The following is a 26,584-nucleotide window of genomic DNA, read 5'->3' on the forward strand; positions in this document are numbered from 1 at the left end:
TCTCTGCTCCTCACACTGCCTTTTAGATGGTGACATGGAAGGCAATATTGCCTAGCAAATTAGCAAGGGAATTAACTGGTCTTTAAAATTTACTCAGGGAACATATGTCCTCAGAAATCAAATGCCTTTGGCCCAGAATCAATCTTCCTAAATTCGGGCATCTATGTTTTTAAATTAGAAGTACATGTGCCCTGGGGTAAATTAGTTTTCTGGGATACAGAGCTCTCCATCATGGACGCAGGAAGCTTCCAGGGGCTGCTCTCCTAACCCAGGCAAGTCCATCCAAGCTTATGCCTTCAGCCCTAACTTCTGAAGGACAACCACTGAGGGACGAGAAAAAAATTGCAGAAAATCCTTTAGGGCTTATTTTTTACTGTAAAGATTAGGGGTGTGATTCAGAAATTACAGTGTAACAGCTGCATTCTTGACTTCATTCTCCTCCATTTGGTCAGTTTTATTGCTTTTTGTTTTTAAATTGCATATAAGAGCTGACTTCGGGCTCCACCCTTCTGAGTATCATAAAGCCTTTTGCTTGAGCAGCCATGAGTAGACATGTTAAAACCCAGCAGCAATGAAATTAGTTTTCTCTATCTTCTCTTCTCTTCTCTTCTCTTCTCTTCTCTTCTCTTCTCTTCTCTTCTCTTCTCTTCTCTTCTCTTCTCTTCTCTTCTCTTTTCTCTTCTCTTCTCTCTTCTCTCTTTTCTTTCTTCTCTTCTCTCTTCTCTTCCTCTTCTCTTCCTCTTCTCTTCTCTCTTCTCTCTTTTCTCTCTTCTCTTCTCCTCTCCTCTCCTCCTCTCCTCTCCTCTTCTCTTCTCTTTTCTCTTCTCCTTCTCCTTCTTCTCCTTCTCTCCTCTTCCCTCTCCTCTCCTCCCTTCTCTTTCAAGAACACTTCTAGGCAAGTATCCCAATTATTGTTTTATGAGGAAACCTCATTAAGGTAACTTCATTGATTATATTTCTGTACTAAGGAAATAGTTGCCAGCCCTAAATATTTAAAGGCAGTTTAACTGCCAAATTAATACTGCCATTGTATCAGCCAAGAGATCCCAATGCCAGCAGTAGTACAGCTTATTCTTCTACTGTGGGGGTGGCCTGTATGCTGATCTCTAGAAGTTGCTGAATCCTACTTCCTTTTACCTAAACCCAGGCTAAAAATATAACCTAATTGTCCTCTATTCTGTCATTGGCCTAGTTAACTACCTGCAACACACAGGCTATATATCACTTCCCTCCACAAAAACATGATCTTTGCTCAGAGCAGGGAGGCTTCTGTCTGGTCCGTTCCCAAAGCGTTATGTCTACGCAACAGTAGACGTTATGCATAGAGCACATCTTCATCTATTAATAAAAAAAAAAACTACTGAAACTTTGCTCACCTTGAGAAATAAGCTCTTAGGAATGGTCCTTGCTTCTCCAAATTGCCATAGAGTATGGAATAGGATATGAAGTAGAATATGACTGCATTGCAACTACTTACCCCCAACAAACAAACAAAATGATAAAAAAACCACTACCACCACCACCACCATTACTACAACACTGGACAAAAAGGAGTTACTTACATTGAGTGAGGATCCCTGTTAAGGCATTTTTGAAACTCTCCTTGGCTTGCTCCATTTCTTGCTCATGAGCAGCCTTTTCATTCATGAGCCGGCGGACGTGGCTGTTAGCTGACTGCACCATCGAATAAAACTGGTTTGCAGAGCGACGATTCACCTCACCTCGCTCAATCCAGGTAAGCAGCACTGTGATGGCCTCTGAAAACTTGCTATCATCTAGAACAATCAAAGCACAGGTTTTAATTGCAGGCATAAATATCCTGCCAAGAACACATTTTCTGCTCCATGTCACATTAAAATCACCATAAATCCTGCTTGCAGTATATCATTTTGGGCAACTTTTGGGTCCTTTGTTCTATCAGATGTAGGAAGCCAGTACTGCCACCTGAAGCTTCATAAATTTTCAAGACTTGTCTTCTGCTTATTTTAATAGCTTTTGCACAACAAAAAGCACCCTCCTTCCCACCCCTTTCCTGTGACCTGACTCCTTGCTTTCACAATGTCTCCCTTAAGCCATTCAGTGATAGTAATGACCTTAGAGCAGGAGGGAGGAGACCTCCCTATTACTGGACCCACTGAGGAAATGAAATGTGTCTGTGTTAATCTGCTTAGCCAAAAGCTCAGTCTTGGACCTTTGGCTCAGCTGTACTTTTGTCAACAGATTTCACTAACATCACATTCTTAATTAATGAACAATGACGAGGCTGAACAGTTCCTCCTCAAAGCACTGATTAATTACAAGGAACTGCTTTGAACAGTTGTGTTCCAGTGTTGATGCATCTGTATTTGTTTTGTATCATTTGTCTGTGGTTTTAGTTGTTTGGGTTTTTTTAAAGGATTCCATACGAATCCAGGCAAACACCTGGATTACAGCTTTATGTTTACCATTCAGGTAACTAAAGTTATATTTCTCTGCAGAAAGATTGCCAGAACTGGTGGCTACATTTTGTGCACTCCCTCCCCAAGTAATCTTCTTTCCTCTGACAGTGCTCTCAGCTTCCACAGAAGACTCTTAATGCAGCATCCATTACACTTCTGGCTTCACCAGGATTAAGAGGATACATTCCTTTTTAAATCCTGTGTAGGCTGAACTGCAAGAAAATGCTTTTACAATCAAGTGTCTTCCTGTGGAACCGTTTTTGTGGAATTCTATCTCATTTTTTCCTCCAAGATTTCATTTTATAAAACTTCCATTTCCCAACAAATAATTTTAAACATCTCATCTAGTCCTTGGTAGTTAGTTTACATATATATCTAGATGGTAGGTATACCTTTCTGTAGGACAAGGTACAGAGTTATGGTGGGGAGAAGTAGTACAGTTATAAACAAAAGACATTTAAAGTGAAAACTGGAAAATACTAAACCCAACCAACTTTGTTACAGGATACAGAAATATGGGATGTGGTTCGTAAGACTTTGCTTTCCATGTCCAAAGAATAATGAACTACTAATTCTTCAGTGATGATTTGGGCTTTTATTCTGAATAAGTCTGTAATCACTTCCCTAAAAGGTGAGGAGCCTAAAGTACAGAGAGGACTAGTAATACACTCTGAGCCTGCAGCCTGCATTGAATAGATTTTACATTGCCTGATCTTTAGCATCTTGTTAACTGAAACATGCTTTCAGCTGCAGCAATAGGATTTGCTCTCCACAGCTGGATAGGCATGTTCACCCAAGATCCCTGAAAAAATTTGAAAAATAAGAGCATCATAACACCCTCCCTTTTTATGATGATGTATCTGTTGTGACTTTACATTAGCACGTGATTCATATTCATCATTTATTAAATGTCTCTGGGGAGGAAGAGTCAGACAGACGTGTTTTCTTTCCATATTGTCTCCTTGGATTAGACTCCACTTTCAAGCTTTACTGGTTACATATGCAGCAGGTACATATTAAGTGGCTCTGATGAGTGAGTTTGGCTGAATATGGGCCTCAGAAAAGCCAAATGTAAACAAGACTTGTGCAAAGCCACTTCATTGCAAGAAGACACTAAGATACGTCTCTCCAAAAGGCTTGAGCAAAATCTCCAGCCTGCTGAAATGCATGGGAGCTGGATGTCATGGATCCCAGTACAGCCAAAAACACATCCCTGGAACATAATGTTTGTTATAATTACAGTAGTCAATAAGAATAACCTGTAATGGCTTCTGGCAATGTTAGCATGCAATTTCCAACAGCCTGTGCAGTCAGGTCACCCTGCAGATGGCACTAGCCTGTTAACACCAAGGATGCAGCTGATTGTGAGTAGAGAGTAACTACAGCTGAATGTGTTCCCCTTTTTTCCTTGTAGACATCATTATCTATATCATCACACACAATTCATCACCCAACACTGAAGTACCATTTAGAGTAAATTATCCCATTCAATCTAGGTCAAGACATGAACAGCAAAGTTGGGAGAAATGATATACAGAAGCACCTCTGAAGAGGGACACCATGACCTGTGAAGAAACAGTGTGCAGAACTGCGCAAAAATGTTTCATGGAGATGCACGAGTAAAAACAAATTGCACAGAAACATTCTCCCTTTTCTTTTCTTTTAATCTCTCCCCAATACATGTCTGTGTGTTGTTTTGTTATAGACTCTATATGACATTAGAACACCCCTCCCTTTGTTTTGTTATCAGGCACAGTTGGTGTCTGTAAGGGATGTTCATAAACATGCCACCCTTCTGCCACATAGATTCAACCCATTTAAAAGGACATGCTGAAAATCTGTTTTCAACACACTATACTTGCAGGGAGCTGCAGAGGTCTGTGGGCCTGTTATAGTTAATTCATGGTTCTGTACAAGCAGAAAAAAATCCTTTCATTGGTAAACATCAGCATCTTCATTGATTACATAATTAGAAGATGCATTAAGGAAAGCTAGAGGGCAATATATGCACAACAGGAGCACATTAGTTAATAAAATCTTTTCTCTACAGTTTTTAAAATTTCCTTATTTCACCTTCATTTCTAACTTTTATATTCTTGCGTTGACTGTTCAGTGGCTGGCATAAGGTAACTCACCGTGAATTAATTTTCTTCATCCAGAGTGCAGTGACTTTTTCTGAGCAACCAGAGGTTCACTTAGAAAATCAGATTTTTATACCAGATTGTTGATGTATTTTTTATTTAGTAGATAAATAGTGGAAGAAATGCAGCAATGGAATCTAATTTAAAGAGAGCATGAACTACCTTATGATTGCAGCCATTCATTAAAAAAAATAAACCAAAACTCCTAATTCTGCCCAAAATTATACCCTTGCGGTAGAATGCATGTAAATATATGCTGTTCAAAAACATACTCTCAAAATAAATTCCTTTATATAAGACATGCTCCCATATGTAATTGTTCTTTTAAAATGAGGAAGCAGCAAATTATTTCTCACACTTAACACTTCTTTTCTTCTCCAAGTTACAGCATATTTTAAGCAAATAAGGTAGGATTCATCTCCTTTATGTCAACATCTGATTAGGAACCCCAGGGTCCTAGTACAGCCAAAGAAAAGAGATGGACAATTGTCGGATGTGCTGTATTATCTGCCTATTTGAGGGTGAGGTAAACTGTGTCCCAGAGCTGCCTGCTTCTCTCAACTGGCTGTAAAGGGAGACGGGGGTGATCTGCTCATATATAGACATTTCTGCCACAGACATCTACATTTGGTCAGAGTAATCCAAACTGTTCCACAAGTGCACCAGTTACAGAACAGCTACCCAGCATTTGTATACCTGTGTTGGGTTTTCAGTTAATACCACACGCTGTGATGCATGCTATGCTGTTTGAATATTACCCACGTATTGAGGATGGCTTGCTAGGTGTCTGTTGATAGAGATTTCCAGGTGCTGCTAGACTTAATCACAGGCCTCTAGAGATAAGATATTTCAAATTCCTCTTATATCAAATGAAGATATTTGGCACTTAAATCCTAGCTCACAACTTAGATGAAATGAAATCTAAGAAAAGAAAATGCATCCCTAGAGCTGCCTGGGAAACTGTCAACAGGGATATTTCCAGGAGGGAAAAAAAATAATTAATTGTTGACAAACGTTTTGCATTTTTCCTGCTTATAATTTGACCACCTCTAAGCAACCCCAACTGAAATAAAACCTTTAATATAAAAAGCTATGACAAGAACTGCTATAAAATGGTATACTGGGAAAAAGTGCTGGAAACAGAGATTTTACTTCCAGTTTATGGTGTAACACAGGGCAGAATTCAGCTCAGAGTAATCTGAAATGTTGCGACTATTTACCTCTCATTGTAAACACCTCCATAAGGTGCTTTCACGATTTGGGTGACCGTATCTAAGGTCTCAGCCATTAGGAAGGAGGTAGACTAATCCATGACTCTGAAGCCAGGCATTCAAACACTCTTACTATCATTTTTACATTTATAGATATAGTGCAGATATAGCTAACTTTATATTTCTCTATTTCAAAAGTGACACTGTATACTGGACTTCTAGCTCGGACAAGATCACACATTGGGTTACAGTTGCTTCTAACTTTGTTGGTATCTTCCCAACCCTCGGCTTTCTCAAATATTTGAAAAGTATCTGAGATAATTCACACAACACTTGGTGCCTTTCTAAATCACAGCAATCCTTCTACGTTGTCCAATAGGCCATGGTGCTGTCCACAGTCAGCACATCCCGTATCTTGTCACTAATCGTGCTCACTTAATGCAATCTCCTAGGCTTGCAAGGAGGCGCTGAAAAGACAGAGCTGTTGTTCTTTATCCTAATGGCTACACCTCTGCGTATGTTTTGGGTGGCATTAATGATCTCATTTTTCTTCCTTCTGTAAGATGGGAAGGGGTAGGTGTGCACTTATGCTAAGCTCTGCCCTGACCAGGAGAAATTTAGTTAACTAACACCCCTTGAAGCTGTTCTTGTGAGCACTGAGAATGACTGTGCTGCAGGGCATGTGGAGAGGGGACAAGAGTCCTGGGACATGTCCCATCTATTTGTCTCTGACTGACAGCCTGTTCTCTGTCAGCTGTAGCTGTGCCATAGGAAGATGTTGTGTTCCCTGCCTCATCCCCACCTGCTCAGCACTACTCCTTTGCACACGGTTACACTGCCCTCAGGTCTGCCTGGAGCTGCTCCGCTGATCACACTCCAGTTCCAGTTTGTCAAACTGGGCCCTGTTCAGCTATTACAGGAAAGTGATAGAGGCCAGTTCAGGATGCAGACTCCTTCACTCCATGTAACTGCAGCCAGGGGAGGATGTTTGACCAAGATTACTTTTAATCTGACTTCTGATTTGATAATTTATTAGACTATAACTAAAATTTCTAAACTGCAAAGGCTGAATTCAATACAAAAAATAATAAACCACAGCAGGTGACTGCTGTGGGTGAATCAGGTCAGGGAAAAGGTTTACTAACCTCTCTCATCAGCAGGTTCAGCCCAGCTCCCCTGTGCATCAGGAACAATTTGCTTCTCAGCACATGCCAATTTTGGTGCCACGATGACAACCTATTTTTCTCTTGGCTTAAGAGCTTCTCCTGCACAGAGTGCCTGCCACTGACCTAGAAACACAACTCTTCAGTCTACTACCCCTGCCTTCTTTCTTCCCTGCTCAAATACTTTATATAATTGTGCCATGCAACACACATCTGGTACTTTTGGGATTAATAACATTTTTAACCCAATGGCACTGCATAATAAGTGAGAATCAAGGGATACAAATTTTTACTGCCAAAGGCTTCTTTTAAAGAATGATTAATTCTTACTATTTCTTAAATAGCCTTAACTATGCTATAACCAAGAAACTTTTCCAGTTATGTAATAAATGACTAGCTGAAACTAGGTTTGACAAAAATATGCATATACATTTACTAAAAGATATTTTAAAAGGTACTTTCTTCCCCCTGTTTCATCAAACTCTTTCTTCCAAATTAAATCACACAAGATTCTTCCAGAGGTGGGTGTTTCACGTGAGATACAGAAATCCATTATCTTATCCTGCTGATGCCATTATTTCCAATAAAAAGTAATTATGAGGGTATTGAGTTTCCTCCCTATTTCTCAAAATCACACCACAAACTTTCAGATCGGTGAGCTGCAATTTCCCAGTTCATAGTAATTAACTTGAGTCATTTTGCAGTGCGGTACATTTAATCAAGTGGGTTTATATTAAAACCTTAAAATCTGCATTGATACAATACGGATTAGGCGAGGGAGGACACTTTTAGCAATACACTTAACAGCGAACATACTTCTTGCCAGCTTTCAGAGAGAGGTGCCCAGGGAATTGGGTTACCAGGCTGCTGATAGCTGAACCCACCTTACACTCTTCTGCCAGCAGACAAAACTGCCCTCGCACCGTGCCTGCTCACAGCCCCTGTGCAAGGTTCTTGGTGCCAGATGTATTGTGTCACAGCAGATGTCAGCAGCATATGGGAGAAGGAAGGAGAAAATGATAATCTAAAAACAGGAAGGGTGAGCGAACAGATTTGACGCTGAAGCACTGAAACATGTCTGTTGTAGTGCTCTGTCCTGATATACTACTAATAAAAAAAGATTGTGCTAAAAAAAGGTCTGGAGTCTTTCAGCAGCAATTAAACCTGGCATTCATTGGATTTGTTCAGAGGATCACAGCTTTGCCTCCCCTTCTGACGTAGCCCTGCACTGAATTCGATCCCGTCTGCCTAAGACTTGCCTCTCTGGATAACTGCACCACTTCTGCAGCGCTCCACAAATCTGGCTCTCAAGTGCAGACTGAAAATGAAAGCAGCGTGGGTTTCTTCTCAGTGAAATATCCTATTTCCCAAGCAATTAATTGTTGTTTATATTTCAAACGACATGCAAGGGTTGAGATTGTCAGGCTTGATGTTACCTGAATCTTGCACAAGATATATCCCCCGTTAGTTCATTCTACTGTAACTGCCATCTATTTATTTAAATTTCCAATCTGTTCTCTCTTCAGGGGATAATACAGTGCCTGGCAAAGAAACAGCTTCTCAATTTTTCAAATTATATTTTTTAAAATGTAAAACCATGTGAATAACTTTCCTGTGCTCATAGAGAAACACTGTATTTAAAAGGGAGGTAAATTCCAGGGTATTGTATATAACGTGCACATATTTACGTCTCTTTTGCTCAAAATATTTAAAAAACAGATACTCAGATATAAAGAGATGTCTTTGTTAGATGGTGGAACTATTTAGCTACCTGCAGCAGATAAGACAGATGTAATATTTTAAAGGTTCTTATTTGCAAGAAGTGATTTCTGAAGATGATACCATTAGATACAGATATGCTTGAATTAAGAAAACCATAATAGTCAAAATTCTGCTTTGAAACGCAGATGTCATAAACACACAGATTAAAATGTTTTGTTCCAATGCATCTGACAGAGCAGCGTTTCACTTAAGGATAAAAGGTTCAGCCTATCTCCAGTTGTATGATTGGGGCACCACATTACTCAACCATTCACAAAGCACCCAGGAAAACAGATGTCAGCGTATGCAAATTTGATCCTAAATATCTACCAACACATCCTACTGTGCAGTAATGAAACATTTAATTTGATGCTGAGGGATTAAAATCTCAAAGACACACACCAAACAAAATACTGCAATGAACCAGAAGACAAGAAGGTCACATTTTTGTGATATAATAGCAGAAGACACAATATTCTGCTGGTTTTGTCAGAACAAGAACTCAGGGTCTCAAAGACCATTTCAGGAGGTAATTCACATTTACACTTCACTGTAAAAGACCTTGGTTTCCCAGAATTCACACCTTTGAATTTATTGAGATATTTCCTCAAGGAAAGACAGTTTTTACCTAAGGCAGAAGGATGTCAGAAAGAAGGCCAGAAGTTTCACTAACCTGAATTGTGCTTAGCTGTTATCTTACTCCATGGCAATCAGACATGGTTTGGGGAAACTATTTGCAGTGTCATGACAAATTTTGGAATATTTGGATCAAATAGTAGATTTGGAGTACCTTTTGAAAAAGTGAGATTTTACTTTACCATTTTACCACTTCACTGTTTTTTATTTTGATTTTTCCCTTCAAATATACTTTAGTAGTTTGGAAAGTCAGGGAAAAAGAAACCAAAAACACCACCAAAAAAACCCAAACAAAAATAACTTGTCATGCAAAATTAAATAGCAGTTTTATTTCCCAACCAGCTTGCAAATCTCAAATCTTGTGGTACAAACCTAAAACTGATCAGCATAGCCCTGGTATGAGAAGGAGCTCATGTCCTTCTCCACATTACCCATTTAGTTTGAATGCTGAAGCTCAGCATTCAGTCTGATAATCCAGGCTCCGGTCTCTTCTGTCTTCTATGTGCTGGACTCATGAAGAGTGGGACTGTCTCATGGGAGTGTGTGGGAGTGCATGGAAGAAATTTAAATTAAATATTTTGTGACATCACCTTTCCAATGCAGGAAACCTCATGTTTTATGAACTATCACCTTCCTGGCTTCTCTTTGTTTTGGCTCTGGCTGTGACCACAAGCAAATTATCAATGCAGAGCAGCTCAAAAAATGCTTAATCAATGAGAGTTAGTAGTTTTAGAGCTACAGGCTCAAATCCATGAGATGTAGCCCAAAGATACTGGCAATGTGTCACTGCCACATAGTGAAAAGTGGCTATAACAAAGCACAAAGGGAGAGGAACAACATCACAGGCACTTAAGAGTGAATACACTCTTAGCTAACGACATGAAAGGTGCAGGAAAACAAATATCCACACTGCCAACAAGGAAAAAGTTATGAAAGATTTCATTTGCAGGACCCTGAAGACCTTAATGGAGAAAAAAATAAGGAAAAAGGAAAAAAGAAAAAGAAAAAGGAAAAGGAAAAGGAAAAGATATATACCCATAAAACAGCACTCTCTGCCACAGTCTAAAATGGAAAGTGGTGAAAAATTGCACTGGTCCACAGTTTGATGGGTTTCCCTTATTTCTGCATAAATCAAGTGTTCAAACCAAGTTCTTTGCAGATATGAAGGGATTTGGATAGTCCACAGAGAGCAGGGAATGGAGAGCAAGCCATAAACTCTCATGCTTTTGCAGGTATTCAAGGCCTCATATGCAGTGAGAGCTAGCCCTGGTCACCAGGCAGTGCATTTTGAGAAACCAGTTCTTTTTCTCTATGAAGCTCCATACCAGTAAAGAATATCTGGATGAAATTTCATAATGAACTTTTGTTTCCAACTGGCATAAAAGATCCTCTACACTCTCTCACCCACTCTCCTCTATGGCAGTCAACTTCAGCACAGGAGAGGAATAGGAATATGCTGACAACACTGATACAAGTGTCTCCAGCCAAAACTGGTACACAAAACCAATGATTTCTTTAAGTCTTACGCTGCCATTTGCAGAAAATGAAAAAAGATATTGTCACCTCTGTTCTAGACTCAATAAATATCTAGACCACAACAGGGGACTGGCTGATGAGCCTAGTTCATCTCTGCTCACCGGTAGGATTCTGTGCTGTCAGGAATTTCCAAGGTTATTTTAACAACAAAAGTTGCTTGGATACAGACCAAGTTGTCTACATTTGTGATTGCGAAGCAGTACCTTGGGATGACAGATGTTTAGCTATTTTGGCTTGCTTTTCAGCCAGTGTTGCTCAGTGAACTTCTGGAGGCACTGCAGGAGCTGAAACCTGCATGTTGGGCACCTGCAGCTCTGTCTCATGAGCTGGCAACAGAGCTCAGGAGTCTTTTGAAGTGGGCATCATGGGGAAGTCATGGCTTTCCTTAAGAAAACAACTGCAAAGCATCTGCTCAAAACCTAATCTTTTGAGGTAAATCCTGCCAAAAGCAGATATATTTTGATCCTTCTTTTCTTCAGGATGAATTGTCCAGGCTTTTGCAGCAGTGCAAATCTGGTGATATCCAGGGACCTGAGATTTTAACCCCAGGTTTCACGTGTATGTGTGTGTGTGTGTGTGTACATACCTATATTTCCCGTTAGCCTCACATTTAAAGTCCACATTTAAATTGTGAATGTATGATGACGTGCACTGCCCTTTGCTAGAGTTAAAGAAGTTTCTTTAGTGTTGCTTTACTTCTGTTTTCAGGATATTGCAAAGGGCTTATGGTGAATCCATGTTGCCCAAGGGAGGCCATAACGTTCTGCCCCACTGCCTTACAGTGGCTATGAAGCCATGGGAAATGTAAAGCAGAACAGTAGAATGACTGAATCCTACCTCTGCTTTCCACAGTACCTAGTATAGGAGACAACTCAAGACCAGTGAGAAAAGAGGGGACATCTTTGCATTCTCCACCCCCAACTGTCTATGGAGATCCAGGGCTGGTGCCATTAACCTTGCTACAAGGCAACTGCTAATTAGTGAAGTAGCAAAATTGCAGTATGTTCTTTTGCTGGATTTAAATTATTTTTCAACAAATAAAGAAATAAACTTACCATATTTGTTTCTTAACTTATTATATTTACTTCTGTATGTTTCTGAAACTTTCTCTTTATTTCCAGAGAAATAGTCACATACATGGCGTTTGACTGTATTGTGCTCAAAATATTTCTGTATTAAAATTGTGCATATATGCCAAGCTCTGGTCAAATGTCCCTCAAAAGAACCAAAGATCTAAAACTTGGAATTAGTTTTAATTAAGTATGGAAACTTCACAGAATGAAAAGAAAACCCCTTCTAAATATAGACATCTTCAACATCCTGCAAAAACTCGCATTCGGTTGCCCCAAGGAATGGTTAGCCATACAGAAGAAAGTGTCCAGATTTCTTGCATTTTCTGACTTAGTTCAGGAAACCTCTAGGCCTTACTACATAAAGAAAAACTTCCCTATGAAAGATTAACTCCTAAAATATTCAACTGAAAACAGATTCTGGGAACAGATGGATCTAAATCTCTGTATTGTACTGTATTTTATAACCTCTAGAGGAGCTGGCCTAGAAGCTAGGTAGGAATTAAAAATTTTTATATTTGGGCCTCTTTCCTCCTTTTCTCCTGGTCTATCGATCCATCTGGGTTATTTTACTAATCTCCCAGTTATTTAATGAATTATTTACCAGAGGAGTGCATGTGATGAGAGTATAAGTCAGCCAAACTAATAACAGACCAAAGTAACAGTGACAACTAAGAGCAACCAATGCAGTACTCGAAGAGACAGTAGGGTGCATCTCTGCTCCATGCTCCAAGGATGCAACACTGTGCTGTCCTTCGGCTTCCCAAACATGTTTCATAGTTAAAACAGAGGCCAGTGTGCTGACAGCTAGATAGCATAAGTCTAATCTGGATAATTCTGAAACAGTGGCAAGAATCAGTTTCTTGTGACCTGGCACAGAGTAAAGTAACGTGCTTGGCCACCACATGGGGAAAGAATGCCAAATACAACTGCTAAACACTTAATGAAAACAAATACAACTCTAGGGGGTATGAGGAGTTGAGTTTGCTTGATCTTTTTTTAATTTCTTTACCATGGATAGTTTTATTTCTTTGCTTGTTATTTTCTATGTAAACTATTACAGACAGGAATCCTCAAGTTGCACCCTTGAAAAATACTAACTTAGTAAGTGTACCTAGAAAATAACAAAAACAAGCAAGCAAACATCTACCAAAACAAGGTGCTATCTTGCACAAGTAATTCTAACCCTAAAGAGGGAATGACAGAATGGATGGTGTGTGTCAGAGATAAGTTGTACAGCCGCATCTGTGGGGCATGTTAAAATGCAGCTCACAAAGGCAATTTAAATACCAGGCATTGGGACAGTTACATGTACTGTAGTAACGTATCGGTCAAGGAATAAACACATTTTAAGAATCAGGCCTTTAATATGACGGATGCTTTTAACAAGTTGTCTTATTATGAAAGTATTTCCAAGGCAGATGACGGCAGCAACTGAACAGAAAAAACACTCCCACTGTAGTATCCTGAAGGTTGTGTTTTAGCTGTAAAACGCAGGTAGATGGACAGATGTTATGCAGGTGAGTATCATTAACATTGGCATAGGAATGGGGGATAGCTAACAGGGCAAGTTAATGTAATACACCAGAGAGAAACCAGCCTCCCTGCTCTGACTTCTGGGTGGCTCCCGCTTTTAAGAAATAATACAATGAAAAGTATTAAATGCTGCTTACCTTTCAATTTCTCAGCCAGCAAAGCAGCTTCATGTTCAGAATAATGCATTATTGCTGGAGGAGAAGGAGGGCGCAGTCTGTCTTCTTCCATTTTGCGTCTGTGGCGTTCTTCTCTGGCCAACATTCTTTGTTTGCATTCCCATTCATAAAAGTCATCTCTTGCCTGAGCGAAATCAACATGAAGGCGACCTGAATCCTTTTTGTCTGTGCTAGATCCTAATCTCATGCGGTAACCTGAAATCAACAAGCAGAACTAACTGTTGCAGGACTTCTTTGCCTATTTTTTTTTCCCCTCAAGTGCAGCTATGTAAAAATATACATTAACAGATTCCCACATATCTATGCAGAATCTATTGATCATTGTGCTTTCACAGGAAGATAAACATTCATCCATTCATTTTTCCTTGCAATTTTCTGCATTGTCTATCCACACAGTAGATGACCTTAAAAGTTGACTCAAAGGTACAGAATGTACAGTCCTGTTTGGAAGTCTCTCAAAATATGTAATTTTTCTACTTGACACTCCCAGCCTTTATAAGAGCAAAGGCCAGGTAAACAAAAACACAACTACTAAAAACGGATCTGTTTTGGTCTGAATGTAGAGTCCTTTCTCTGATCCTGTTGAGATCATGCACTGTTTAGTGCTTTTCTCCAGCCTGCCAAAGGAATGGGAAAGGCTGAATTTTATAAAAATCACAACTACAGATGAATGAGAAAATTGTGCTACGTAGATTCCGGTGCCACAAAGACGTTGGTGTCATAACTACATTGATGCTGGATCTCAGATTTTGAGGCTACACAATTGCAAACACTACTTCCCAATTGCCCACTGGAAATACTCTGGCAGCAAATATAAACCACCTACAAATGAATTGAATTCAGCGTTCTTTAAAGTAACTTTGAAAGTGTGGATGGATTTATTAGACATTTGCAAGGCACCTTCAGAACAAATAATGAAACCTGTTGTGCCTCATCGTTAGTGATGTTCTTCATATTCATTATTTGATCAATGTATCATATGCTAAAACTAGCAGACTGCAAAGGCTCTTAAGTCAAGGGCTGCACAACAGTACAACAGGGTCCTGCTCTGAAATAAAACCCTTGACTGCTGTCAGAGGACAAACAAATCATGCCAATGCTATGAAAGGAGCTTTTTGTGACTGTACTGTGGAAAAACATATGCCGGGCACCTATCTTTTTTCAAGTTACACTTCCAAGGCAGAAAGATAGCCACAGAGCAGTTTCTCTAACTGTTAAAATGCCAAATCAGAGAAAGTCTATGAAAACGCTACGTAGAAAGCTGCAAACAGCCTTCAGATGCAGGTAAAAATAATCAGTCTGCACAGGGATAGCTCTGACTTCTCTGTGTCAAGCCGCTGCAGTAGCCTCAGAAGCAAAGCAGTCCAGCAGAGACTTCTCAAATCACAGGATGCTGCAGAGATGAGCTCTGTGCTGAGCTGGCACATAGGAAGCTCTTAAGAAACACACACTACTACTACTACAACTGCAACTGAAAAACTCCAGGGACAGGAAATTCCTGATCAAAATGGCAGGAAAAATGGTGTTTGCTGCTTTGGAACAGCAATCCAAGAGAACCTACTGTTCAGTCTCATGTTTTGCCTGTGGTTGAGGAGTTTCAGCACCTTACCACCACAGTTAAAACTCAGTTTTGAACTCCAAGGACAGCAAAGCTAAAACTTATGTAGTAGATTAGCTTTGCAAAAATGCCTATCTAGGCATACTCTGCTTGTTTTACCACTGACAAACCAGCCTCCTGTACTACAGCACATATGAGATAATAGCTTCAAAAACATTAGATATCCATATATGTAGTGATCCTTCGGAAAAAAAAAAACCAACAACCCAACAAAAAAACCAACAATCTGGGTGCCTTTTGATTTGATATTTTCCTTTCAAACATCTTGTGGAGTTCATTTAAGCAGCCTGTCAGTGGGGAAAAAGTATGACTGGTTTTCCAGCAAGGAGCCCAAACTCAGATTAAATACTCGAGCTAAGTGTTTCAGAGGTCCTTCACAGCCAGAAGGCATCAAAAACTGCCATGGAACCTACCAAATCTGGTCTCCAAGGTTCACAAGCTTGGAATGAAGTACAACTGAATATTGCAAGAGAGGCAAAGGAAGGGATTGCTTGTTATTTTAAAAAGCCCCTTTATTTTGCTCTGCTTTCTCTTGGTCAGAGAAGTAAACACTACTTTTTCCCCCAGAAGGCTTTGTGGTCATATATGTAGCTTTAGTCACAAGGTGCTGAGTTAAAGATACACCATATTCAGTGAGTCATAATAGAAGAAGAGTGCGAGCGACCTTTCAGAGCTGGGCCCTGTACTAATGAGGGGCTAATTATGTGGTTTTATCCACAGAGGTGTAGGCATGAAGAGGTCAGCCAAAAGGGGTCAGTGGTGCAGCTACCCTGATAACTGTGACAAATGTTACGCCCGCCTGTTCAACACTCCAACACTCCAGCTGCATTCCTCACACAGTGATTGTTTTGTGCCAAAATGGCATTATCAGCAATGTGAAAGGACACTGCCAAGGTGCCAGGTCTCGTGTGCCTAAAATTAGACCTCCCAGCCAGGCTGTATTTTCCAGGAAGACACAGTCTCTCTTCTTCTTCCCTCATCTTTTGCCTCTGTTGGCAGAAACGCCTGGGCATGGACAGAGCAAGAAACACGGTGCTGCAGGACACAAGACTGTTGTGGACCTCAAAGCCCCGCTTAATCTGCATAAAGGACTGTGCATCTGCAGGTTGTGTGTGCACCAGCAAATTTGAGTTTTATTAAAGTAGCCTTCACTTTTTAAGTAAATGGGGATAATGGGGGGAAAAAAAACCCAAAACACCACTGAGCAGTGTAAATTGCAGTTCGAAACCCAGTACTGTGTGTAGCACTGGACAAATGGTTCCCTTTAGATAACCAGTTTAAGTGCCTCCAAATTAATAGATCTTTGAAACTGCCCAAGAATCACAGTGAAAAAATCTGACCTTGTTAAACTCTGAAGACTGGAGGTAGTCAGCCAGCCAGCTGGTTTCCACCAGCCCAGAAACTTAGAATAACCTGGGTCGGAAGGGACCCTTAATATCACCTAGTCCAATACCCTCTCAGAGCAGGGTCAACTTCAAAGTCAGATCAGATGCTCCAGGCTTGGCATCTTTTCCTTACCAAAAATAGCAAATGCCCATGGCTTCTTGCACCGTCCTAAAACAGGCTTTGCGGACACTATGGGACCAATGGCCTGGTCAGTGAAGAACAGACTTCTTAATGGGTTGGCAGCCAGCAAGATGCTGTGTAGCAAGGGGTGCAGAGCTGGCAGGTCCTGTTTTGCATGAGATGCTCAGGCACCCACCTAGGTTGGCAGCTTTGAGCTGTGGGGCTGCTGTGGGGCTTGTTCTTTTCTAATACCATGCCTCCTTATTGAAGTTTGAGGGTATCTGAATGTACAAGAGAACCACTGCCACTGCCTCCCCTTCATGCACGGGCAATGAATTGCCCTCACAGACCCTGTTCCCCATCTCTTTGCTCAGGACTGCAGCTAGCACTAACTGTAGGCCTGGTTTGTCATTTTTAATTTCAGTTTTGCATACAATGGCAGAGGAAAAGACTTTGGGAACTTGTCCAGATCCTCACTTTAAAGGAGCAGCAACAGGAAAAATTAGTGAGGGTGCTAAATAAAAATTAAACACATTATTTCCATATCACAGGTCTAGTCAAAACTCCGTGGCTTGACTTATCTTTGAGTGCTGCTATATTGGGGACAGGCCAATAACTGCTCTCTAACTAAGGATCTAGATCAGAGTGTTGATGGTGATCAGTGAGAACACAAAATAAGTACACTGTACTAAATGGAAACCCACAGAGGAAAAGATCAGCACAGGAAAAACACATACACAGGCTTTTGGGGTATAAACAGGTCTGTCTCAAGCCATTTGTTTGCCCTATATTTTCAAGCCCAGAGCCATCAATATTTGCAGGAGTTACTGAATTGTCAGCCACAAGAGTAAAGTACATATAGTTTGGAGACAGAGCTGTCTCATGGGCCGGTATGTCGATTTTAGAAAGCCTTTTCCTCAGGAGATCAAAATGTAACTTTCAGGGCTAAATGAAAACAACCCTTTCCCAAGTCAGTTCTTTTGTCATAGCCTTCTACCCATCTCCGGACTAGTCTCCTTTTCATACACATTTACTTGGGAATAGGAAAGAAAAAAATCAATGATTAAACTACTTGACGGATTTTGTAATCACTTGCACTATTCTGATGATAAGCATGGGATAAATACAAAGTTTGATGAGATTAGATGGGGTAGACAGATAAAACTGATTAGGCAGACAAAACTATCATTATATTACCGATATCAAAGGCATGACTTTCCCCTAACATAACACCCATACTATAATAACCACACATTCCATTTGTACAACTCTTTTGTCTCTTACAGGGAAAAGAAAACACCTTAACAATACACTTTATCCCCACCATTTCAGAATACATTATGCTTGAGAATGGAATAAAGACTAGTTAAAACCCCCAGTATTTTGGTACAAATCCAACGTGCCCCTGCCCACTGCCAGACCTCCCTGCTCTGAGGTGGGAGGGGACAGTTGGTGCTCTCTGTATCATCTGCAGAGTTCAGCACCAGTGGTAAAGAAAAAAAAAACAAAACCCAAACAAACCAAAAAACTTGGCTGCAGCATGTCTGCGCTTTTCTTCCTCCTCTCTATCAGCTCCATCATTTTTTTCCCTGATCTGGTCAGTAAAAGAAAAGATCTGGATGAAAAGACAGATGGGGAGGGAGGCTGCAGAGCAGACAGTAAGAGGAAGTGTACACAGCAGTGCGACTGTGACAAAAGGATATGGAAGAAGCAAGGATGGGTCAGCAACCTGGAAACAAAATGGCAGAAAATTTAAGATGAGGAAGGGAATCTGCTACCTCCATCTCTGTTTGTTTCCCTTATTCTGAATGCACACTAGCGCATTATGAACGAGGACACATGGCATCGCAGGGAATTTCCAACCTCTAATCAGCAAATCTGGTTCTCCAGAATTTAAGGCATATAAAATTAAAATAAAACTTCACTTGGGGTGAAGCAAAGGGTGCAGTCAACTGCTGAGAAGTAGGAAACTGAGCTAGAGGGACACTGGCTCTGGCCCAGGGTGGCAGCCTGTATGTTTCTGAGCTTTTCTTTGCTCTTTTTCTTGCCACTGTTTTGTTTATCAGATACAGTAATACCAGCTCCTACTGAATCAGGGGTGCCCCTCTGATCTGTTACTTGTGAAGATGGGGCGCCCCACACAGAAGTTGGAAGCTGGGAAATGTGTCACTGCTTCTTTTAACTGTGATGCCTGTGATCTGTCCCAATGAACTACAGCTTTACAGAAGTAATGTGGATAAACAAATCAACAGGAAGGATGAAAACTGGGAAGAAAGGATGAGGAGGGAAGAAGAAATGAAGTTAAAAAAAAAAAAAGAAGAAAAAAAGAGGGTAGAAAGAAGATCTGGAAGGAATATGAAAATTCAGCAATATTTCAAAGAAATCTTTTGATAGACCTCATAAAACTCATAAGTTTCTGTAGCTCTTCAAAGAGGTATTTAAAGCAAGCAGCCAAGTTAGACACCTCCCCCCCCCCCCCAAACACAAAAACCTTTGTGAAACAAAGGAGCTAAGTTTTTCCTGACTGCATATTTCAAAATTTCTGATGTTTTCTTTCCTTTTTCTCATTTTAAAATGCAGTTGATGGTGATTTGAGAGATCACTTTTCCAGCTGTGCGAGCTTCCTATGGATACCTACAGGACATTCAGGTTATGTTGTTACTGCTAAACAGAAAATGGCCAGGATGGGAGCTCAAACAAGGTATCCCTAATTGTTAGCTGCCTCCCAGGCTCCATTTTGGCTGGTCCCAGTGGGTCCCTCTGAGGTCACCCTACACAGGGTGGGCAGCTGTAAGCCAGTCTGTGTCAGCTCGTCTTAGCAAAGGAGCAGCCCCTGGCCCCTGTTTATTTAAGAATACCTTGCAGGTGGGTGAAAGTGTTGCACTAACTTTTGGGGCAAAACAACACTTGTGGTTCACCCCAGAACGAGAGATGAACCAGCCTGTGGATCCAAATACTTACAGAGGATGGGATCCAGCTCAGAAAGGTGAAGAAGGGCTCAGTTAGGAAGCAAATCCTCATATTAAGGAGCCTATAGCCTTAAGAGGGCACTGACAGTCACTGAAGCCCGATATGTGAAAGCAGAACTGGTTTTCATCTTTTTTCTTCTTTCCTTTTTTCTTTTTCTCTGTGAGTTAGAGGGGTTGTTTTTTTTCTTTCTGTTCCTTTGTTGGAAAATAAAAGAGATTCTGAAATTTTACACCTGACTTTCTGTGTCACTTGTCCTGGGAGGCAGCAGATGTAGCCTACAGATGGGGCTCAGAATCTAACCCTTGCAGTAGCTGAATACATGCACGCATAAAGGCAGACTTTATTCAGATTGTGCTGCAAATCTATAAAAATATGCCAATGAAATTGCCAGCCTATCAAAGAAATTGGCACTGGAAAACAGCAGCATTCCTGGCCTAGTGCCCTCCTCTTACCACAACCTGTGAGCAAAACTATATAAACCTGTGTAAATCGAAAATAAGATTGTTCTGTAGTGAATTTCAGGATCTGTTGTATTGTTGTGGGATGACAGGAAATTGCTCCTGGGTAAGCAACGTACAAAACCATGCACAAGTGTTGGCAGACACAGAGAAATACAGAATTGCCCCTTGCCACCCCAAGCTACAGCCACTGAGCTCAAGAAAGACTTGCTGAGATAAAAGCTAAGAAAACAAGAAAACATTAGCATCACAAAATACAAATGAGAAGCAAGGAAAATCCATTAAAGAATGTGAAGTACCAGAAAGGTAAATGGCTTTATCAACCATGAACTCCTCTGCAAAACGAATGTGACAAAAATTCTTCTTGCTTTTCCGAATTGCTGTTATATCTCCACACTGCTCAAAGACTTCCTGAATAATTTCCTCCGTTGCGTTTTCTGGTAATCCTCCAACAAACACTGTTTTGCACCCAGGAGGTCTCTCTCTTGTTGAAGGTGGTGGGAGATCTAAGTCAAAACAGAAATCACATTGGAATACAAAATTTGTCTTTTTATCCATTGGCTCTATTCATTCCCCTAATCAGTTCAGGGCAGGAACAGTTATTTGACATAGCATGGAGGTGGGAGAGAAGGAGAAGCAAAATAATTGAATATTGCAGAGATTGTCCAAAATTGCTTACTTTAATCTAAACCTTTTCAAGTTTTAGGTGGCATTTCAGAGATTAATTCCTGCCAGTATGCGTTATTCTCCAGGACAGACAGTAAGGTCTAAAAGGATCTTTGTTTTCCCTGCACAGTCACACAAAAATAGAAAATATTCTGCTTCAAAGCATGAGAGCTTCTGCAGCTGATTCGACCCCAAGCACAAATCTCAGGCACTGAGATTCAAAGCCTGAACTTCACCATCTCTGGCTTGTACCCATCACTCGCCAAGTGTGTGGGCCCTCTGCAAGCAAGCCCATGCTGTGGACAGCCTGGGCTTTTGGGCTGGATGTCTTTCCCTGGTCTTAGCATAATTTCATTTCTGTCTCAGAGTACAGGAGCACAGCAAACAGAAAAACAAAGTGGGAAACACGACGAAGTGACAGCATGATGAAAATGCTCTGCTGGTTATCTGTTTTGTCTTGTTGCCAGATAATGGAGTGGACGCCAGCACACAGGAAGGATAACCTCGCTGTTTACAAGTGCTCATGAGGTGGAGTGGCTAGAAATTTTATTTTTATATATAGATACAGAGAATATATACACAGTTAAATCAGAAAACTATTAAATTTTTGAAGGCTGTATAAAAAATATACTCTGTCATTACGTTTCACATTGTTTATATGTAGTTTACTAGAGCATTCCTCTAAAAGGAATTCTCTAAGAAGGAACATGATTGATATGACTTAGGGTTTTGGCCCTTCAACACAGTAAATGGGGTTTAAACATTAAAGTATACATATATATGCATATACACACATAAAGCCAGTTTGATTAAATCATGATCTAAGTACACTGCAAATCCAGAGCACCAGACTATTTGCTTAATTTTCTCTTTTGTCTTCACAGTGATAGTGAAAGCTGCTGGTCTGATGGCTCTGAAACTAAACTTCTGGGGCTAACATACACAAAATCAGGCTTTATGCCTGAGCTGGTGGCTCAGTGGGAAGAGTTTTCCATTTGCACAAAGTCCCAGGAAGGGGCAGAAGGAAGCCTGGTCTCTGCTCTCGAAGAGAAGGAACTAATCTGCCATGCTGCCCCCCAAAAAAATGGCAGGAGAAGAGCTGTAGCCCCACTTTCCTTGCATCTCCTTTGGGGAGGGACCAGACCTAGTCAGTGTTTGGGTGCAAGGCACTGTGTTCAGGGACACAAGCCCTGACTGGCTCCAACTCCACTGGCTCATGTGGGCACCTGAGGCAGAGCATGGAGATAATCAGCACTGTATAATCATTATATTTTGTGACATTCAGATCTAGGAAAGACAGATTTCTACTATGAGAAGTGTAGATCTTCAGGCTCTAGTAGCTTTAAGTAATTATTTTCCTTTTTTGTACAAACTATGTAGGTTTTTTTAATGACCTTACAGAGATGAATAAATATGCTCTGATACCATACCATGCTTTGCACAAAGAGTAGATCTTCGAAGGAAACACCATGCCTGCCTACATTCTATTTAAAAACATAATTTTTGTTAGATAAAAAGTATTTTGTGCAATATATTTAGGAAAATAACATTCTTTCATCAGATCCACTTACTTGGGTTTGGAGGGAAGAGCGTGCAGCTTTTGCAATGAATTATTTCTTTGACTACAGGCACATCTGTTGGTGGTGGTGGCGGCACTAACCCCATGCCTGGTATCATTGGGTTAATAGGAGTGATTCCAGTCATCATGCTAAGGCTTGGATCAAAGCCTGGTACACAGATTGAATCTGTAAATGTATAACATAAAATCCTGGCTTATAAATCTTGAAACTATTTGTTACTGTTTTCTTGCACAGACAATTTCGCTTTAGGCTTTTTTTTTTTTTTTCCCCCAAGCATCACTGTTAAAAAAAAAGAGAAGGGAAAAGGAAAAATGGGAAAGGGAAAAGGTAGAGCAACAGAGAGGAGAGAAGAGAGAGAGGGAGCAGGAGGTGCATTTTCAGTGAAAAAAACCTCCAAAACAACCAACTATGCATAAAGAAGGGAATGTTACATAATTTCAAATATTAATATGACTGAGTAAAACAGAGCACATTAAACTGTAAAACCATGCACAATGCATATCTCTTATTATCTGGAATGCAATTTTCTGTTTCATAATGCCACTGTGGTGTTTACGTTGCCTTCTGATCAGCGTACAAAGAATATATTTTAACACGGATATGTCCTCTCCATCTAATTGTCAGACAGATTTATCACAACATAGCCTTCTCACATAAGTGACCTTGATTTATGACCAGCACAGAGAAAGATCCATTTCTGGCTGCTTTATAGAAGCACAGTTAGCCAAGACTTCTAACCATTTTACCCCGGAATATAAAGTTTCAGCTGCACAGAACAGGTTTTTTTTGAACTTTGGAATTGATTCCTTCTTGTCCTGTTATTTAATCAGATTAGTAGATTCTCTTCAACACATGTATTATTAAAATATACCACCACAGCCCCATAAAGTAAAATGCATATTTGGCAGCCATTACTCTTTTTCCTTCCTGATCTCTTTGCCAAGACTTCCATACATATTATTTAAAGTTGAAAGATTTACTGGGGAGTACCAGTGCTGTAACACCAAGAACTGTAATAAGCAGATGTTTCAGATGAACTGAGTGCCAACTTCTGAAATTTGCTTTCGTTAAAAACAAGGCTTTGGGTTTCTTGAGGCATAATGAATAAAATATTTTGAGAGACCGATCTCTTTGTTGGCATAACACTGCTGCTATTTGGCATCATCAATTATTTAAAAGAAGAGAGTTACTTTGGTGTTCTACAGGTTTTCTGATGAGTTTTCTGGCTAGCAACTGGAAAGTATTTAATGATACTTGTAAACACGGGGTTTGGTAGCTTGGGAGCTTGTTTATTTTGAAGAAGCAGAGAGGGAAACAACTCCTCCTCCAGGATTTTATACATATATATATATATGAAATTTGAGCTGCATTTGCTACAGGGCAGCATGATGAATCGAATGTGACCAGAGGCCTGTTTCTTCATCTTAGGTCTACTGTGGAGAAGCTATGTGGCCTTGGGTCATTCCTCTGACCTTTTTGGCATCTTAATTTCTGCATCTGCAAAATACGTAAAATAATACTCACACACTGGTGAGGATTAGCTCACAGTTTTATAGCACTATGCAGGTGTAAAGCACTCTGTGGGGGCTGAAAATTAGCATTATTATTCCTGTGAAACATACATAATCATCTTCTTCAGGACAGACAACTGAGGACTGAGAACCTCTACTCCAGTGGCGCTCTTATCTATCTTGGTCTCATGCTCCCTGCTCTCCATGCACTGTAAGCCTTCAGCATTTTCAGACAATTCTGTACAACAAGCCTAGCAAGGATTTGCTTTAGGCTTGTTGAAGACTAGTATTAATGGAAACTCATGATATTACACTACCTTTTTTTAATAAGTGGTCTTATAAAAAAGGATTTTTTTCACCCAGAGGTGAGATGCTTTTTTTCCCATATTGATGTATATGCATTGCTTTTCAAATTAAGCTTTGAAACTCGGAGCCTGTCATTTATTCCACAGGATACAGTGGTGGCTGTATTAAATATTCATAGTTAGTGGATGCTGGGAGATAAAGTCAGAGGTGAAAGGGCAACATGCAATTCAAAGAAATCCTTAGGCTATGCTAATTTGCTTGATCTCATTTTTAGAAGTCAGACTTCTGACAGCCACAGCAGGCCACCTTGTGCAGCACTCTCCTGCTGCAGGTGGAAGTCCATCACTACTACTTGCTGCTAAAGCGGCCCACAGAGCTCCACAGCACGCAAAGCAGAGTACCACAATAGCACTCAACACACTGTATCATGACAGTCCTCTCCTGCTACCAGGGAAAACTGGTGCTGGAAAGATGCCAAGAGAGGCATCTCATCCATCCCTCTAGACAAATGTAGGGTCAGTTACAGTCCTAGCTAGATACAAAATTTCCTATTAAATCCAATATCCGTAGTAGACCCACAGCATTCAGAGGCTGGAGCAGATGGAGATGTACAAGATGTACAGAAGGCCAAGTTCTCCCTGTCCCGTATGTATCTTTCAGGCCCTGTGTGACAGCCAAGGAAAAACATCATCTGGTGACTGCTAACACAAGTTGTATTTAACCATTGCTGCTCTCTCTTTAAGACAACTACTAGATACATTTCAGCTTCTCTACAGCAGTAGCCAACTGAAAAAAATAGCAAACTCTGCCCAAATCACAGATGCATGCTCTCACCCAGTCCAGTTTTCTGAATATTCCTTTGGCAGTGGTGCAGATACAGAGAAAAAGAAAACTAAGGGACACAACAAGGAAACTCATGTCCACTAACACTGCAAACATGGACTTGAAAGGGAGCTGGGAGGAACAGCTTTTAGGTTGCATGTCAGTCAAAGCAGGTTTGTGATTTAAGTGGAAGAAAATTATTTGCCACTCATTCCTGCCACATCCAGGGAAATGAACTTTTTAAGTAACTTTGCTTGTGTTAAATAAGTACATGGCTTTGTCATCAGTTTCTTTTACAACTAGAATCAATCTACAAGAGCACAAGCAGAGTGTTGGGGGCCAACACTCAGCAAATGTCCTTCTATGTGTGCTCTGACTCTGCCTCCAGAAGGTGACTGTGCTGAGGTATATGGAAGAGGACTCAGTCAATAATTCTTGAAATCTAATTCTACATCTTGCAGGCACTAATCCAAATCCTGCTAACATCAAGAGCAAGACTACTGAAGGCATAAACAGCTTTTAATCAGGACCAGGTTTACTTTCGCTGTCCTCTTGAATACGTTGCTTTCATTTCACAACATGTTGAATTGAGAATGAAATGCTTTCATACATCACAAGAGCCTTGAGAGGATGCATAGGTGCCATTTGTAGAGCATCCTGGAAATGAAAATAATCTCTGAATACTAAAAACTATTACTATGTATTGCAGTGATGGAAAATTCATCTGGATTTCTGAACAGCTAAGATCTTGTTCAGACCTCCGAAGAGATTGGTGGCACTTGCGTCTACATAGAAGTTGATGCATGCCACCTGCATATCGCTGACAAACCAGGAAAAGAACCTACAGATGGGATGTCCAAAGGAAATACTGGTCTGGAGTCTGAGGTGCAGAGAAAAGGGAACTGATAAAGTCACTGGAAAGGAAAGTCAATAAATTTGCCACATCTGTGATAGGATCCAGAAAAATCCCAAGTTTAACTATATTGATGCTACCGAGTGCTGCAATAATAGAAGTTGGATATATAGCTCTTGTCTAGGGACAGGGGACGATCATCTATCAGCACCACCACTGCAGTCTGCTCCATGTCCTGGCATAATGCCTATTGGAACAGGACCAGGGCACCAGAATTAGAGCTGAAGACAACTCCTATTGAACTTACTGGTAAGTTTGTTGGTCTTCAGAATCAAAGGTACTGATAGAGTTATGAAGAATTACAACAAATGGGAATCAACCCTGCCGATGTATGTTTTTTTGGTAGGTCCATTTGGATACATGATTATTAAGATATTGTAGACATGAATATGCCACACTAAGCACAGAGAAACATTAAATTTATATACTATACATCTGAAGAATTAAACAAGTAATATTTTCTGCTTTCAGTGATCATAGTGTTATTTTTAAAGGGATCTATACATATACTTCTGCAGCTAGGTAAGGGTTTATGACCTTTTGGAACTGTAAAAAACAACCTGGCA

The 26,584-nt window shown here is 40.4% G+C and overlaps 1 protein-coding gene across 4 annotated transcripts in view; it reads right to left on the reverse strand.

Annotated features, from left to right (window-relative positions):
- Positions 1-26,584, reverse strand: part of ENOX1 (ecto-NOX disulfide-thiol exchanger 1) — a 369,755-nt gene that overhangs the window by 80,842 nt on the left and 262,329 nt on the right. For all 4 annotated transcript variants that reach the window (XM_055803033.1, XM_055803035.1, XM_055803032.1 and 1 more), the window contains 4 exons: positions 22,458-22,631; positions 20,520-20,726; positions 13,630-13,863; positions 1,563-1,775 (listed from right to left, as the gene is read on the reverse strand). In XM_055803033.1, coding sequence (XP_055659008.1) covers positions 1,563-1,775; positions 13,630-13,863; positions 20,520-20,726; positions 22,458-22,631 — 828 coding nt within the window. The remainder of the gene's footprint in view (positions 1-1,562; positions 1,776-13,629; positions 13,864-20,519; positions 20,727-22,457; positions 22,632-26,584) is intronic.

The sequence above is a fragment of the Falco peregrinus genome, chromosome 4 (assembly GCF_023634155.1).
Source record: "Falco peregrinus isolate bFalPer1 chromosome 4, bFalPer1.pri, whole genome shotgun sequence".
In the NCBI taxonomy this organism is placed as follows: Eukaryota; Metazoa; Chordata; class Aves; order Falconiformes; family Falconidae; genus Falco; species Falco peregrinus.